This window comes from Lactuca sativa, chromosome 2, assembly GCF_002870075.4.
Source record: "Lactuca sativa cultivar Salinas chromosome 2, Lsat_Salinas_v11, whole genome shotgun sequence".
Classification (NCBI taxonomy): domain Eukaryota; kingdom Viridiplantae; phylum Streptophyta; class Magnoliopsida; order Asterales; family Asteraceae; genus Lactuca; species Lactuca sativa.
The window spans coordinates 164,829,007-164,843,124 of record NC_056624.2 but is presented as its reverse complement, the minus strand read 5'-3'; the positions used below and the strand labels follow the sequence as shown (position 1 = coordinate 164,843,124).

At 37.4% G+C, this 14,118-nt stretch overlaps 1 protein-coding gene across 1 annotated transcript; it reads left to right on the top strand.

The window, feature by feature from the left end:
- Positions 1-10,671: 10,671 nt before the first annotated feature.
- On the top strand, positions 10,672-13,622 carry LOC111902577 (la-related protein 1C). The gene is made up of 6 exons (XM_023898404.3): positions 10,672-11,499; positions 11,784-12,378; positions 12,446-12,602; positions 12,681-12,771; positions 12,848-12,919; positions 13,031-13,622. Exons 1-6 carry the CDS (start codon positions 11,002-11,004, stop codon positions 13,214-13,216), a joined length of 1,599 nt encoding a protein of 532 aa, XP_023754172.1. The 5' UTR covers positions 10,672-11,001; the 3' UTR covers positions 13,217-13,622.
- Positions 13,623-14,118: the final 496 nt, after the last annotated feature.

The window sequence follows — 14,118 nt, the reverse complement described above, 5'->3', positions numbered from 1 at the left end:
ATCGGATCCCTGATGTATCTTACTGCAAGTCGACCAGACATTATGTTTGCAGTTTGTCAATGCGCACGTTATCAGGCTAATCCTAAACTCTCTCATCTTATTGCTGTTAAAAGAATTTTTTGATATATCAAAGGAAGCCCTAAATTGGGTCTTTGGTATCCGAAGAATTCTGAATTTAATCTTTATGCTTTTACTGATAGCAATTATGGAGGTTGTGAGCTTGACAGGAAATCAACTTCAGGAGGATGTCAATACCTAGGTGACAGACTAGTTTCATGGCAATGCAAGAAGCAGCGCGCACACTGTCTCGACTTCAACAGCAGAGGCGGAATATGTGGCAGCATCAGCTTGTTGTTCTTAAGTTATTTGGATCCAACATCAGCTGTTGGACTACGGTTTGAATTACTTAGAAACCCCTATCTATTGTGATAATGAGGCTGCCATTCAAATTGCTAAGAACCCAGTCCAACACTCTAAAACCAAGCACATCGATATTAAAATTCACTTTATCAGAGACTGTTATGAACGATCTTTAATTCGAATCAAACAAGTCCACACTGATAACAATGTGGCTGACTTGTTCACAAAGCCTTTTAACAAAGCTCGTTTTGATGTGCTTGTGGGATTTTTGAAAATGATACGTTTTGAGGATTAAGTTTTTTTTTTCTTTTTCTTTGTTTGTTTTTATTTTTTATTTTTTTTGGTCTTATTAGTCTACTTTCAAATTTTAATAGGTTTGTTCTCAATTTTTGTTAGGTTTATTTAAATTTGCGCATTTTTATTTAAACTCTCAACCATGCACAAATTTAGGGGGAGAAATAAAATCCAAAAACAACAAAAAATTACAAAAACATCCAAAAATATTGTCATTTCAATTCAGCATTTTAATTTTTTTTTAACAACCTCGGTTGTAAGTACTGTGATGGGAAATGATATTTATAAGTGATAAAGGACAACCTGAATCGGCGTAACGTACCTAAGTTGAATCGTCTACGCTCTGTACTCGATGTGCTGGTAGGCGCGAAAGATTTTAAAAAGGGATTTGACTAGGAAAGTTGAACCTAATGAATTTGAGGACTCGACAAATTTTGATCTAGTTAGATCCGTTTAATCTGACATCACGACGCTCGGATAGGTTGAGCACGGAGATAAACATGAGAATCTACTCGTCACATTAATTGAACCCGTACTTGGAACCGTGGCTTAACTTTTCCTCGATGTGCGGATTCTGTCCTTAATTCCGGTTGGATGGGGCGACTGGTAAATTCCGATAAATTAGGTCTGTAGAAAATCACTTTCTTTCTTCCCGTCTGTTAGCCATATGTTGTCTCCTTTGCGCGACTTCCAATCCGACCTGGTACACAACATATGCAACTCTATTTCTCTGTAGGAAATATATATGTGCGTGAAATACATGTGTGAAAAACTTCTCATCTGTTAGCCATATGCTGTCTCCTTTGCGCGACTTCTAATCCGACCTGGTACACAGCATATGCAACCTTCTTCTTCTCAACCCCTCTGAAGTAGTTAGCAATAGAATTCTGTATCCCTTCTCTCTCTGAATGGTTGTCTGCTCACCCGGTGTAAGGAGTACTCTGGAAGTTCTTGATGGCTGGGGCATATCAGGAAGCGGAAAACACGTTCCAGTACACCTAAAAATTGAACTCATACAGATTGTCTGTAGATCTCGCTGCTCAAATTAGGTGGACAACAATATCCCTAGTTGTAGTCAATTAAATGGTCATAAGGTGATTTCACGTAAGATTTAGGAGTTATCATAATTACCAGAAATTTACAATTAGGTATATGCCCGAATCATGTCATTGGTAAAAAGTCCAAAAATGTCACAAATCCTTCGCGCTTAAGTGGACCACAATACTGGCAATCGGTCAGACGAAGATGTGAAGATAAGGGTACCGATAAGTAGAATAAGGCCGTCCAATAACTTTGATCCAAGCATCACAAAAGAAGTGGTAGTTAAAGTGTTTCTTAATTTTCTTTGACGTTAATTTTTATTTTATTTTATTTTTATTTTTATTTTTATTTTTAATTTTATTTTTATTTAATTTTTGCAACTTCAAATTTTATGTTAATTTTATTTTACTTTTATTTTTATTGTTTTATTTAAATTTGTTTTATTTTTCTAGCATTTAAAATTATGGTGTGTTAGTTTTTATTTTAAAAATTAAATTAATCCTCAAAAGTTTTTTAATTAACTGACGAAAAATTGGAAAGACTGGGTAGCTATCAGGCAGGAGGGTAAGAAAGGTAGAAAGGTAAAAAGGTAAAAAAGGGGGTTCACGGCCGGAATCTCCCCACTCAACAGTTTCCGGCCGCAAACTCACTCTCAAAAGCTCTCAAGGTGCTGAAAAATTTATCTTCGATTTTCAGAAAAACGATTACATCATCGTGAAGGTAGCATCGTGTAGATCTCGAATATGTATTTTATTTCACAGTTCACCATCGCATTGTGTGTCAAAATTAAAAAAAATCGAGTCGAGGAGTTTACGGCCGTAAGCATAGGCCGTAAACTCTAAAAATTGATGATTTCGATTCGAAGTTATTTTATTATGATGCTATTTATCTTTATATTCACGACTATATGCTTTTCGTTTATTATTTCAAAGAGAAAGATCGATTTTTAGCCACTTTTCGGAGTAAACATTCATAGGCCGTAAACTCCCAGTTTACGGCCCGTGAATTCGAGTGTAACTGCCCTGGATCGTTTGAAAGATTTCAATGATAACTGCGCATCGATTTTTCAAAGGAATTTCTAGGCTGTAAACTAGAGTTTACGGCCCAAGAACAAATTCTCGATTCAAGCTTATTTTGGTCGTAAACAGGTTGGGTAACGATTGCGTGGTGCTTTCTCTTAGACCGTGAACCAAAGTTTTTTTTGAAGTGTTCCTTAGGCCGTAAACTAGAGTTTACGGCCCAAGAACCAAAATTGCTAAAAGGTTTCGTTTTTTAAAGGTGAAGGGCAGTAAACATACATCATTAATAAATAAATTTTATTTTGATCATATCTTTATTGTCATATTTTTGGTCAAAATAAATTTTTATTGTTGGTGTCGGTTTCTTACAATTGTGTTTGAGTGCAGAAAAATGGCAAATCTCAAGTTTGCAGACATGCACAATCTGGCAATCGTTCTTGCTGATCCACCTGTCATACATTCCGATATGCTATCAATGGTTCACAAGTTGCGTGAATGTTGTGTTGCATCAGCATTAACAGTCAATCCGGTGATATACCAGAACATTGTTCGTGAATTCTGGGAGACGGCAAGGACGCAGATGGATGATGATGGAAATTTCACGGTTGCGGCAAAGGTGCAAGGATGAGATATCGTGATCAATGAAAGCTTTGTTCGAGAGGCGTTGTTGATTGACGATCAACCTAACTATCCAACGGAGATTGGTATCGAAGACGTTCAGAGAATACTACGACAGATGAGTTATGAGGGAACCTACCCACCAACGTTGAAAAAGCTGCTTCATCCGTATTGGAGATTTCTAGCTCATGTGTTCGTGAGTTGCATATCGGGTAGAAGGAGTGGGGATGATGAAATTTCTCAACGCACAACTGGTGCGTTGGTGTCTTTAGCTGCAGGAATTCATTTCAATTTCACGAAGTTCATCCTAGAGGAATTTGTAATAAACATCCGAGCTTCTACGAGGGATACCTTTCTACAATATCCTCGCTTCATTCAAGTGTTTGTCGAGATGCAGTTTCCTGAGGTTAGAAAGTCGGGAGGCACTTTGGATATGAAATCTTTGGGTCCACACACTGTGGGACTCATTAAGCAAAACAGAAGAGGAAAAGTTGTCTTTCGAGGGCGTTATCCATTGGAGAAATTTGGAAAGTTTACAGAATTAGATGAGACGCCAGTGTCATACGAATCGTCAGAACCGACCTCTTCTGAGAAAACATCTACTGAGGGTTCGACTCCAGCAAACATAGTGATAGATGTGACTGAAGATGATGAAGATTCACCAACTCCGAGAGACCAAAGTGCTTCTAGTCATGAACACGAATCGAATGAAAGACAGGATGAAAGGGAAATGGGTACCGGTGATGATGGACATGATTCATTTGAAGATCTTGATCTTACAGGATTTGATAATGATGATATTGCGGCTTCCTTAGCTAGTAGCGCCAATGTTGTGTCCAATGAGATTTTTGACACAATTTTTCAAAATGTCGATGATGGTGTTTTGCCGACAAATGAGATGAGGAAGTCGAGCGAAACTCTTACTCCAACTTCTGAGCAGATGGTGTCAACTTCGATTCCAATGGAGGTAGTTGTGGGATGTTCCCCTCCCGTGTCTATTTCTCCTACAACTGAGCCATTTGTTAGTGTAATACCTCCACAAGTTGACCAACCTCAATCAAAGAGGAGAAGACTTGATGAAAGACAATCCGAGCTAATTACTAGTTTGGTCAGTGGTCTTCCTACACCACCAATTACTACTGCTACTACACGACTTTCTGCAACAAAGATGTTTGCAACTGGACCTACTTCAGTTTTTGATGTTGGCGGCCCTTCAGCTCCGCCCGGTTTTCCTGTTCCAAGATTCAATAGGGATGCAGCTTCTGAGAGGCTGGCTTTGCACATGGCAGAAGAACAGCTTCGTTCGCCCAGTCCTCAAGGAAATAGCATTTCTATGAACGAAGGGGGTACTCCAGATGATGATCCATCTCTTGCTAGTTTACGAAAGGAGATCTCTGTGCTAAGTCAGAAAAACATAGAGCTTGACATTCAAGTAGCTGAACTTCGTGCTCAGAACATTGAGCTTCGTACTCAAGTGTCTAAGCTTCAGTCAGATAGAATTTATCTTGGCAGACAGCTTGCAGAAGTTAAAAGGGATAAGAAAGTGAAAAATAAGCAGATTTCTGATCTTCAAGAACATTTCAATCTGCTAACTTCGAGCTACTTCGAATTGAAAAAGAAACTAGAGGATGATTTTGGTGAAAAGTATAAAACAAGCATAGAAGAACAAAGAATAAATCTACATGTGCAAGCATATCCAGTAGATGTGCCAACTGGTCAATCATCTGGTTCTGTTGAACGAATTGCAGTTGTTCCTCCTATGGCTTCTCACATTCAAGAGATCATTCGGGAAAATCAAGAAGATGATATTGAAAAGGGACAGTTGTTATTCAAGAGAAATGCTACTCAGAGCACTTCTAAAGGAGGACCTTTGATCACTGTCACTGATCTTGAAATTGTTCGGTTCAGAGATACCTTTGGGGATCGATCAGGTGTGGCTGCTTGGGGATTTCACGATCCTCTTCGACTTTGGATTATTATTCGCAAGAGTGGTAATTCAGAGTTGTATAAAGATGTTTGTGCTTTTAGTTCGTTGACAAGGGTTGATCTTATGGAGTTATCACAAGCTCCTTTTATCAATCTATTAAACAATCCTCAGGTTTCGCAGTTCAAATTCTTTCTGGATGAGCAAGTCAAGAAGGGTTTTCCAACAATGCCAACTGCTGAGTCAGTCATTCTAGAACATCCAGATGTGTTTGAAGCCTCTTCTGATAAACCTCTGCAAGTGGTTATGTGGCCTCCCACGTCTCAAGTGAAACAATTTCCCATTGTTCAAGGCTATCCAGATGGATCACTCGGTTCTATGGAGTGCTGGGTTTATGATGAGAGTACTTGTGGTGCAGTCATTAAGCTCAAGAATGGGTGCATACGACTGTATGATCGAAGAGACCTACTGCAGTTCAGGAAGTGGGATATTCATTACCTGAGCAATTTTCAGATCAAAGTGGTTGAAGATATCTATGAGCAGGGAGCCAAGGTGTATACCAGGATGGTTGCTGAGATCTTGAGCAAGCAGATGTGGAATGGCGCTATGGCCCAAATGGATGTCATGCTGGTAAAGAAAGGAATGGGGCCGAGCTAGTCCAAACCAAGGGGGAGATTGAAAGACCCTATATAGTGGTTTGGTCTAGACATAGTCGTTGATAGCAGTAGATATGTAATTATGATTGTTTTGTCATGAGTTTACGGTCAGAATGGGTTTACGGCCGTAAACTCCTTACGGCCGTAAACACCTTACGGTCTTTAGTCAAGTTTATAAATAGCGAGTTGTGTCAGTCTTTGTTGGTTGTTGATGCTTTCGTATACTCCCAAGTTGTATCAGACGTTTTATAGCATTGAAGCGTATGCAAGCTTGGTCTTTTGTTCTATATTCGCTTATTATTTTGTGTTTGCATCTGTTATTATCTTTGATCATTGGTAGATTTGTTTTTCGGGACTTTACACAGATCTATTCCGAGCAGGGCTCGATGCTGGGCGGGGCCTGATTATGGGTGGAGCCCATTATGTGTTTAATATGTATGGTATGTGGTATTTTGGTGGAACTCACTAAGCTTCGTGCTTATGGTTTTCACTTTATGTTTCAGGTACTTCCGGATCAAAAAGGAAGAGCTCGGGGTGATCGCATCGTACACACCATGATTGTTCCGCATTTTATTTGACTATGATGCAAATTGGATGATTTTGACATATTCTGATTTATTTATGGTTTTTATGAAAATGTTTTGGATGATGGCTGAGTTATTATAAAAACAAAAAATGTTGGTCTTAAATTTTAGGACATTACATGCACATCCTCCAGTTTTTATGAGATTTGATTTTGGGATGCTCTGATTTCTGACTATTGACACTTTGGAAACTATGTTTGTAAACATGTATGGTTTTGGGTTGCTTTGAAAAAAATGAAAATTTTATCGTGATTTTTGGGATGTTACAAGAATGAAAGGTAACGACCTTTCAATCTGATGCGTAACCACGCCGCGGCTACATGTTCGCCTCATCAAGATGACCATTTGAACCGAGGCCAAAGACAATCATTTACTTGCCACGTCGTGACCATCTTCTTGCCACACCGTGATAATCTTTCTCAGTGACACTACACTTTGGCCACCACACCATGGCATCCATATGTTGTGCCACGGGGAAAAGTGTGTTGCCATTATCTTTTATGGATAAGACTTGTCGCTCCATGGAGATTCATCCACCGTATTATGGTGCCGGTTTGACTGCAATCCTTAGTTGATTTCCTTCTAGCGTTGGGATATTTTTTCTTCAATCTTCAAACCTTCATAACTTCTTCATTACTAATCCATTTTTGATGTCCTTTGTATCCATGTGAAGGTGGGAACATGCTTTATAACTATGTTAAGTCATATATCACTAACTTAATACATGTCTTAATCTGTTAAGTCACAACGTTGGCCCAAAAAACATAAAATTCCCATTTTACCATTTTTACCAAAATACATATTCTCATGTATTATTTCTCTTGAATTTATTCATCTAACATCTTCTAAGTGACTTAAAATCTTATTGGCCATTTTTATGAAGTCACAACTTCATAATCTTATAGCTTTTTCATAATTGATCATTTTTCCCTTTGGTCAATATTTGACTAAAAGTCAATTTTTTCTAAACTTCAGGTTCTTACAATCGACCCATTAATCATTGACTTTTTGACCACATTGACTTATGGTCAAACTTGGATAAATATGAGTATTAGACTGAGGTTTGGCCTTTTATTAAATTTAGGTGGTTTGTGATAGCCATTTCATTTGCATATATTACTTTTAGATTTTAGCTGCTAGTTTCAAGTGAGTTTTCTAACTATACTATGTGTGACATTATATGTCCTGTGTGTGGTAGGATGTTTGTGTACTGTTACTATACATATGTCTGATAGACTAGAGTAGTCTTTTATTAGGATATTTAGTAGGTTGTATGATGTGATCTCATGCCTTCATTTGCATGATAGCTAAGAGCCTTCGTTTGTATGATGGCGAAGAGCCTATAATTTGTTTGATGGTTGAGAGCCTACAATTGTATGATGGTTGGGAGCCTATAGTTGGTATGCATGATGATATCGTGGGCTTACTGTTTTATGTATTGTATATGCGGTGAAATATTTTGTATAATGGGGATGTTATTAAGCATATGCTTATGTTTTAACATTAAATGCATTTTAGGTTGTTCAGATGTAGAAGGGAAGGGCGTGACGTGACTGTACACCCACATCGATGTTATGTTACTATTTAGAGACTTCTGCTGGTGTTTATGATTCAACTCTAATTTAACATTACGATTTACGATTTTCAAACAAATGATAGTTATGTTATTTATTCAAAAGATGAGTTTTGGATGTTTAATCTTATTTAAAAAACGAAAATTTTATCTATAAATTTGGGACGTTACATAATCATGTTGTAGTTTAGTGTTAGAACAAATCCTTGATCTCAAATTAATCATCATAAGCACTTAGAGTGGCATTAAGGGTCTTTAAATCAAAATGTTCAAGCTATGAAAGCTTGTTGGAGGTTTAAACTCGTCTTGTGCTATCAAACATTTCTAATTGACTAAGTAGAACCATATAGTGATTGTACTTGATCGAGTAAACCTTTGCTTGCACATAATTCTTTTGACCCATTTTCACTTTTTGTTGCATCCATTGCCTTTTATAAGCTTATGGATGATGGAAAATGAGTAGTTTAGGTTTATATACTTTCGTTTATGTATACAAAAAGTAATTAGTAAATAATTCCTCAATTTATTTGATATTAGGTAACTAATATACATCCAAACGACACTAGAAATGAAGTAGTGTACTTGCAACATTTTAGGTGAGTTTATTACCTAAGAATACATGTCCCTATTGTACTTTGAAAAGAACCTTGATTTGATTTTTTTTTGTGCTTTTACTACTAGAGATACTATATGATATATATGTGTACATTTAAGAAATGTATTTATAAATAATTTTGAAAATGGGGACAGACAACTTCGTTTTGAAATAAGATTTTGGTCATGAATTTGTGCATCCACTTAGAATGAGATATGACTCACGTGGCAATTTATGACTCAAGTACCCATGTTATTGTGATGTACCAATATTCTAAATAATCCTTACTTGTACGTGAGGCTAACTACCTCTCATGTGTTTCATGTGTAATAATTTATAATTCAACTTTAGTTTGGTGTTTTGGGGTTGAGATGACTTGGGTTAGGATTTAGAAGCATATGCATTGCATCCTTGAAGTTGTTGATTTAATCTTGATATTTTGATGATGTTTACCGATGCCTATATGTAAAATGTGTTTTTCCCAAATGATGATTATTTACCATACTTTCCATATTCTAAAACATTTTAGGGGCTTGACTTTGGTTTGGATTGCCATGTATCCAAAACCCATAAGAGGTGACATCAATAATGCTTACTATGCTTTCCAACCATAGCTTACATATTTTGACATGTATTAAGATTGAAAAACTTAGTTCAAGACCGACCGAAGATAAATTTTAGCTTTACAATATTTAGAATATGTTGTAGTTAATATTTAAAATGTATGTTAGACTGTTTACTTCCCATATTTATATGATTATTTATTATACCCTTATATGTCTTTATAACTTAAACAATTTCTAATCTTAAGGATTTGACCGTTTGAGACAATTGTCTTGCAAATTGATTTTTTAAAATATGTTATTTTTATGAAAATAGTTTTAGAGTTTAATTTCAAATGACTATTTTTAGATAACCCATAGTCCCTATACGAGGAATATATCATACACTATTTGCAAAATTTACAATTTCATGGTTAGTAGATATAAACTACATAGGGGTAGACCTAGAGAGTTTCCGGGGTAACCGGTGCACCTCTCAAATGTTTTTGGCATAATTTAAATTTTTGAGAAAATTTTCAGTGTAATATAAATTTTTCGAAATGATATCCCCAAAATCATGTGTGCCACTTCTGTAAATTCAGTAGCACTCTATTGTTCCCTTCGATAGCTTTCAAGAATCTATTTCATACATCATGAAAAAACACCATGCTATTGTTGAAGAGATCGGCTTGCCGTTGTTGAAGAGATTGGGTTGCGTGATCTCAGAAATGATTTGATTACTAAAAATTCATATTAAGGAAAAGAGAGTGAGGGGGCAGCCCTCGCCCCTATCATCCAATTCGCTCCAACATACATGCATCCACTCTTCACTTTGCTTTCCACCAAGCCAATAAAATTTGCCTCTTTGCTGACCAAACATAGCATTGAAGAGCCTATTTTACAATAAACCTTTCTTTCTAGTACTGTGACTTCAAAATATTCTAAGTTCAAAATGCAAATTAAAAAAAGAAAAAACACTTTTCATTCATAGCCAATTGATTGTTGTTCATGAAATATTTATTGCAAGTGTCAATCTTGTATAGGATAGGCTTTTAGAAGCTATTTTACGTCTTGCAGCCACTTCCACAACCACGGTTGAACCAGACAACTCCAACCTACTATCCAATTTGTTTGACTGGCCCATTTTGTTTCCTATGAAGGGACGAAAAAAACGAATACAAGCAATCACAACAATACAAGGGTTGAATAAGCAATAACTTAAACTACAGGGGCATGTTGATATTATGCATCCTAAAATTGTAGCAAAGATAGAGAGGCAGAAGGAAACATTGAGCAACGCTAAACTCACAGCCGAACAATACCGCATTCCGTGCAACTACCCCTCGGTCAACACCCTTACATCCTTATTTCCAAGTAAAAGGTCAACAGTAAAAAGGGTATTATAGTCATTTGATTTCATCCAAAAGCGTCCAATATCCCAGAGATATAGATATCAGATAGAGACACAGCTCCGTTACCATTTGTGCGTATTTTCTCTGTGCGTCTGAACTTCAGCCTTCGTGCTGTGTGTGATAGCGGCGATCGGATCCTCTTGTGATCCGTCGAAGCAATAATCTTTGGAACATCAAACCCTAAGCATAGCATTCTCCGTTAATTAGTTGTTCGGATTTCATTTCCCTTTTATCCCCCAATTTTGATCGTGATTTTGGGTTTTGGTTTTATATAAACTACATCGTCGATCAACTTATCGACCTAGAATCCTAATTTGAATCTGAATAAATCAATCGTATTCGAAACAGATTGAATTTGAAGTTTGTGTTCGAATAAAAACCCTATGGCTGCCACGAACGTTCAATCTGGTGACGGCGGGATTAACAGCCCTACTTCGCAGCGGGGGGTTTCCTCGTCTCCGTGGAGTCAGATTGTTCGCCGTGGCGGCGGAGGCGGCGAGTCAGAAGTGATTTCTCCGGTTGTGGTGGCGACGGTTGGTTCTGCTCCGGCATCACCGTCGCGTTCATCTGTTCAGGAGCATGTTGGTAACTCTTCTCCTGATTGGTCTCCGTCTAAGGTGGTTCAGGAGGCGGTCAGCTCTCCGGATGATTCGGGTACTGAGGGTCAGCCTGATAGTTCTGATAACAGCGGCGGTAATAGCGCGTCTAAGAAGCCCGTGTGGAATACACCATCAAAATCAAATGGAGTTGTTGAGGTCGTCAGTCCAGTCATGGGTACGGCTTGGCCTGCGCTAGGTGAATCCACTAAAGCTTCCCTTAAATCCTCTTCATCGGAGTCCTTAAAAGCCCTTTCAGATGGCCCTTGGCCACCTGCATTACAGGTAATACCACAGTTGTCCTGCACACCCTACATCTATGATCTATCGATAATAACCTAATCGACTGTTTCATCCGATGAAATTTGGCAAATTGAGCCTCCCGAATGTGTATACCTTGATAATCTCACCAATGTATATAGATAAAACTTTGTCTTTGAATTCAACCATGTTTAGGCTTTATAAAACTTTCTAAGTTTCAAACACAGGAAGTTCTCAAACCCATACATATCCAAATCTTACAATATACAGTTACGATTCATCTTATATGTTTATATGCTACAATGTAGGCAACTGGAAATTCATCTTCACCACATAAACAGTCAAGTGCTAACAATGCAAATTCCACTTCACCTCCAAACCATGTGGCACCAACAAGGCAAAGGTCCATGAAGCGAGGTGGTGGCAACTCTACTGCAAATGGGGTGGTTTCTCAGCCACCACCACCACCACCAAGCCAAGATTCAGTGGAAACACAAACACCCAATGACGCATCTGGGAAACCAGGTCTTGTTGCAGACCAACAACAACCTTCTCCAAGAGACCACACAGTCACACATAAAGATTCACAAAAAGGAGGCTTTGGATCACAACCTCACAGTGGCAACGATCACAATCACCACCGGGGTTCATTCAGAAGAGGCAATGGTGGACAACATAATCACAACTATGGAGGGAAACGAGATCATGATCGTGGTAATAATCACCAGGAATGGAATCAACATAGTAGAAGCTTTAATAACAGAGATTCACATGTGCAATCTCCAAGAGGTTTTTCCAGAGGTGGTGGTTACATGCGACCTTCTGTACATACTTCTGCTCCATTTATCTCTCCACAAATGCCTGTTCAAGTGCAGCCTTTTGGCAACAACATGATGTACCCTGGTGAGTTCAATTTTATTATCATGCTATAAAGTTTGTGGTTCTGTATGATGTTTACACTGTGTTGCAGATCCGACATCTCCTGTAATTTATGTTCCATATGCACCACCACCAGAGTCCCTTAGAGGCATGCCTTTTGTTACTCCATTAGCACCTTCAATGTACTTTGCTGTTCCAGATCCCCAATTGCATGCTAAGATTGTGACCCAAATCGATTATTATTTCAGGTAACCTCATTTTAAAAAAATGTAGATTAGGTTTGTTTAGATTACTATCAAGTTTTTTGTTTAAATGTTTCATTGTAGTAATGAGAACTTGGTGAGAGATACATACTTGCGAAGAAACATGGATGAACAGGGCTGGGTTCCTGCTAGCTTAATAGCAGGCTTCAAAAAAGTTAGTACTTTTTTTTTTTTGCTAAAAAAACAAATGATTTCTTATATACTTCTAATTATCTTTTGTTGTATTACAGGTTTCTTATTTGACAGATAACATTCAACTAATATTAGATGCTATGCGAACTTCGACAGTTGTGGAAGTGCAGGTACCTTTTATCATGATATTTTAATCCTCATTAATTGGATTTCTTTTACTTTGTAGTAATTTAAAATATGTTAATTTAGAAAGTGAAAGTAGTTGAATGATTTTGTTGTAGGGTGAGAAGATACGGAGGCGAAATGATTGGATGAAGTGGATGATGCCTGTAGGAGGCCCATCAAGTCCTCAAGCTGCTGTTGGAAGATCTTCAAATGATAATGAAGAGTTGGTGTCACAGCTTCAGGGTGTTCATCTTGCAACTTCTCAGGAAAAGTTCACTACTCATGGAGGCTCAATGGCTTGAAACTTATACCAAATCTTTTAACTAAAAATTCAAACATTTTGAGAAGTTCGGTTCTTGATGATCATATGATGACGTTTTGAGAGAGGCAAATGGACTGATTTTAAAAAAGAAAAAAAAAAAGAGGAAAAACTTTAATAAAAAAAGATAGAATTATTATTATGATGAGGAGACTTTAAACAGTGGTAGTATGGGTTTGTTGGATTTAAAGATTTACTTTTGTTTGGACCATTATAATTTGTGGATCTTGATTTATTATGTTTTGTTGATACCTGATACTACGGGGGGAGAATTTTGTGATTTACTTCCCCACCACCACCAACTATACTATACTTGTGCTGCACCTTCTTTCAGGTGGTTGAGGGTTTCCAGATTTGATCAATTCAATTGTGTGCTTATTATATTCTCACTTAAATCTTTTACTTTCAATTTTTTGAATACACTTTTAGATGCTATAATTTTGATATGCTGGAATCATCTATTTCAAAGTCAAGTTTTATGTTTATGTTTGTGTTCCAAAAATTGAAACTGGTTGTGGTTTAGCTTTGGATAAGCTCTAAATGATAGTCATACAGGGTGTTGTGTTGATGTGATACGAGTAACCCTTTTTCTAAGTGTTGAAAGGTGAGCTTGTAGAAGGTATACACATCCTTTGGCTACTCAAACATCAAAGTGATGATTTCTCATCCTTTTAAGCTTGTAGATGGAGTTGCCTTAATTTGTTGCACATTCTTCTACATTTAAGTGACATTTAGAGTTTCTTTTGCTTCGATCTTATATGGGTATTGTCAAACATTTCTTGGCCAAAGGACATGTCAACCCTACAGATTGAGGAGACAACATTTTTCTTTGACAAAGATTACGCGAGTTGATTGACCACATGATGTTGTTAGGTTTGTGAAGCA

Excerpts from the sequence above, each read along its gene's own strand:
- LOC111902577 (XM_023898404.3), top strand. The coding sequence starts at position 11,002 with ATGGCTGCCACGAACGTTCAATCTGGTGACGGCGGGATTAACAGCCCT. Across the intron at positions 12,379-12,445 it reads CAACAACATGATGTACCCTG|ATCCGACATCTCCTGTAATT; the intron begins GTGAGTTCAATT and ends ACTGTGTTGCAG. Across the intron at positions 12,920-13,030 it reads CGACAGTTGTGGAAGTGCAG|GGTGAGAAGATACGGAGGCG; the intron begins GTACCTTTTATC and ends ATTTTGTTGTAG.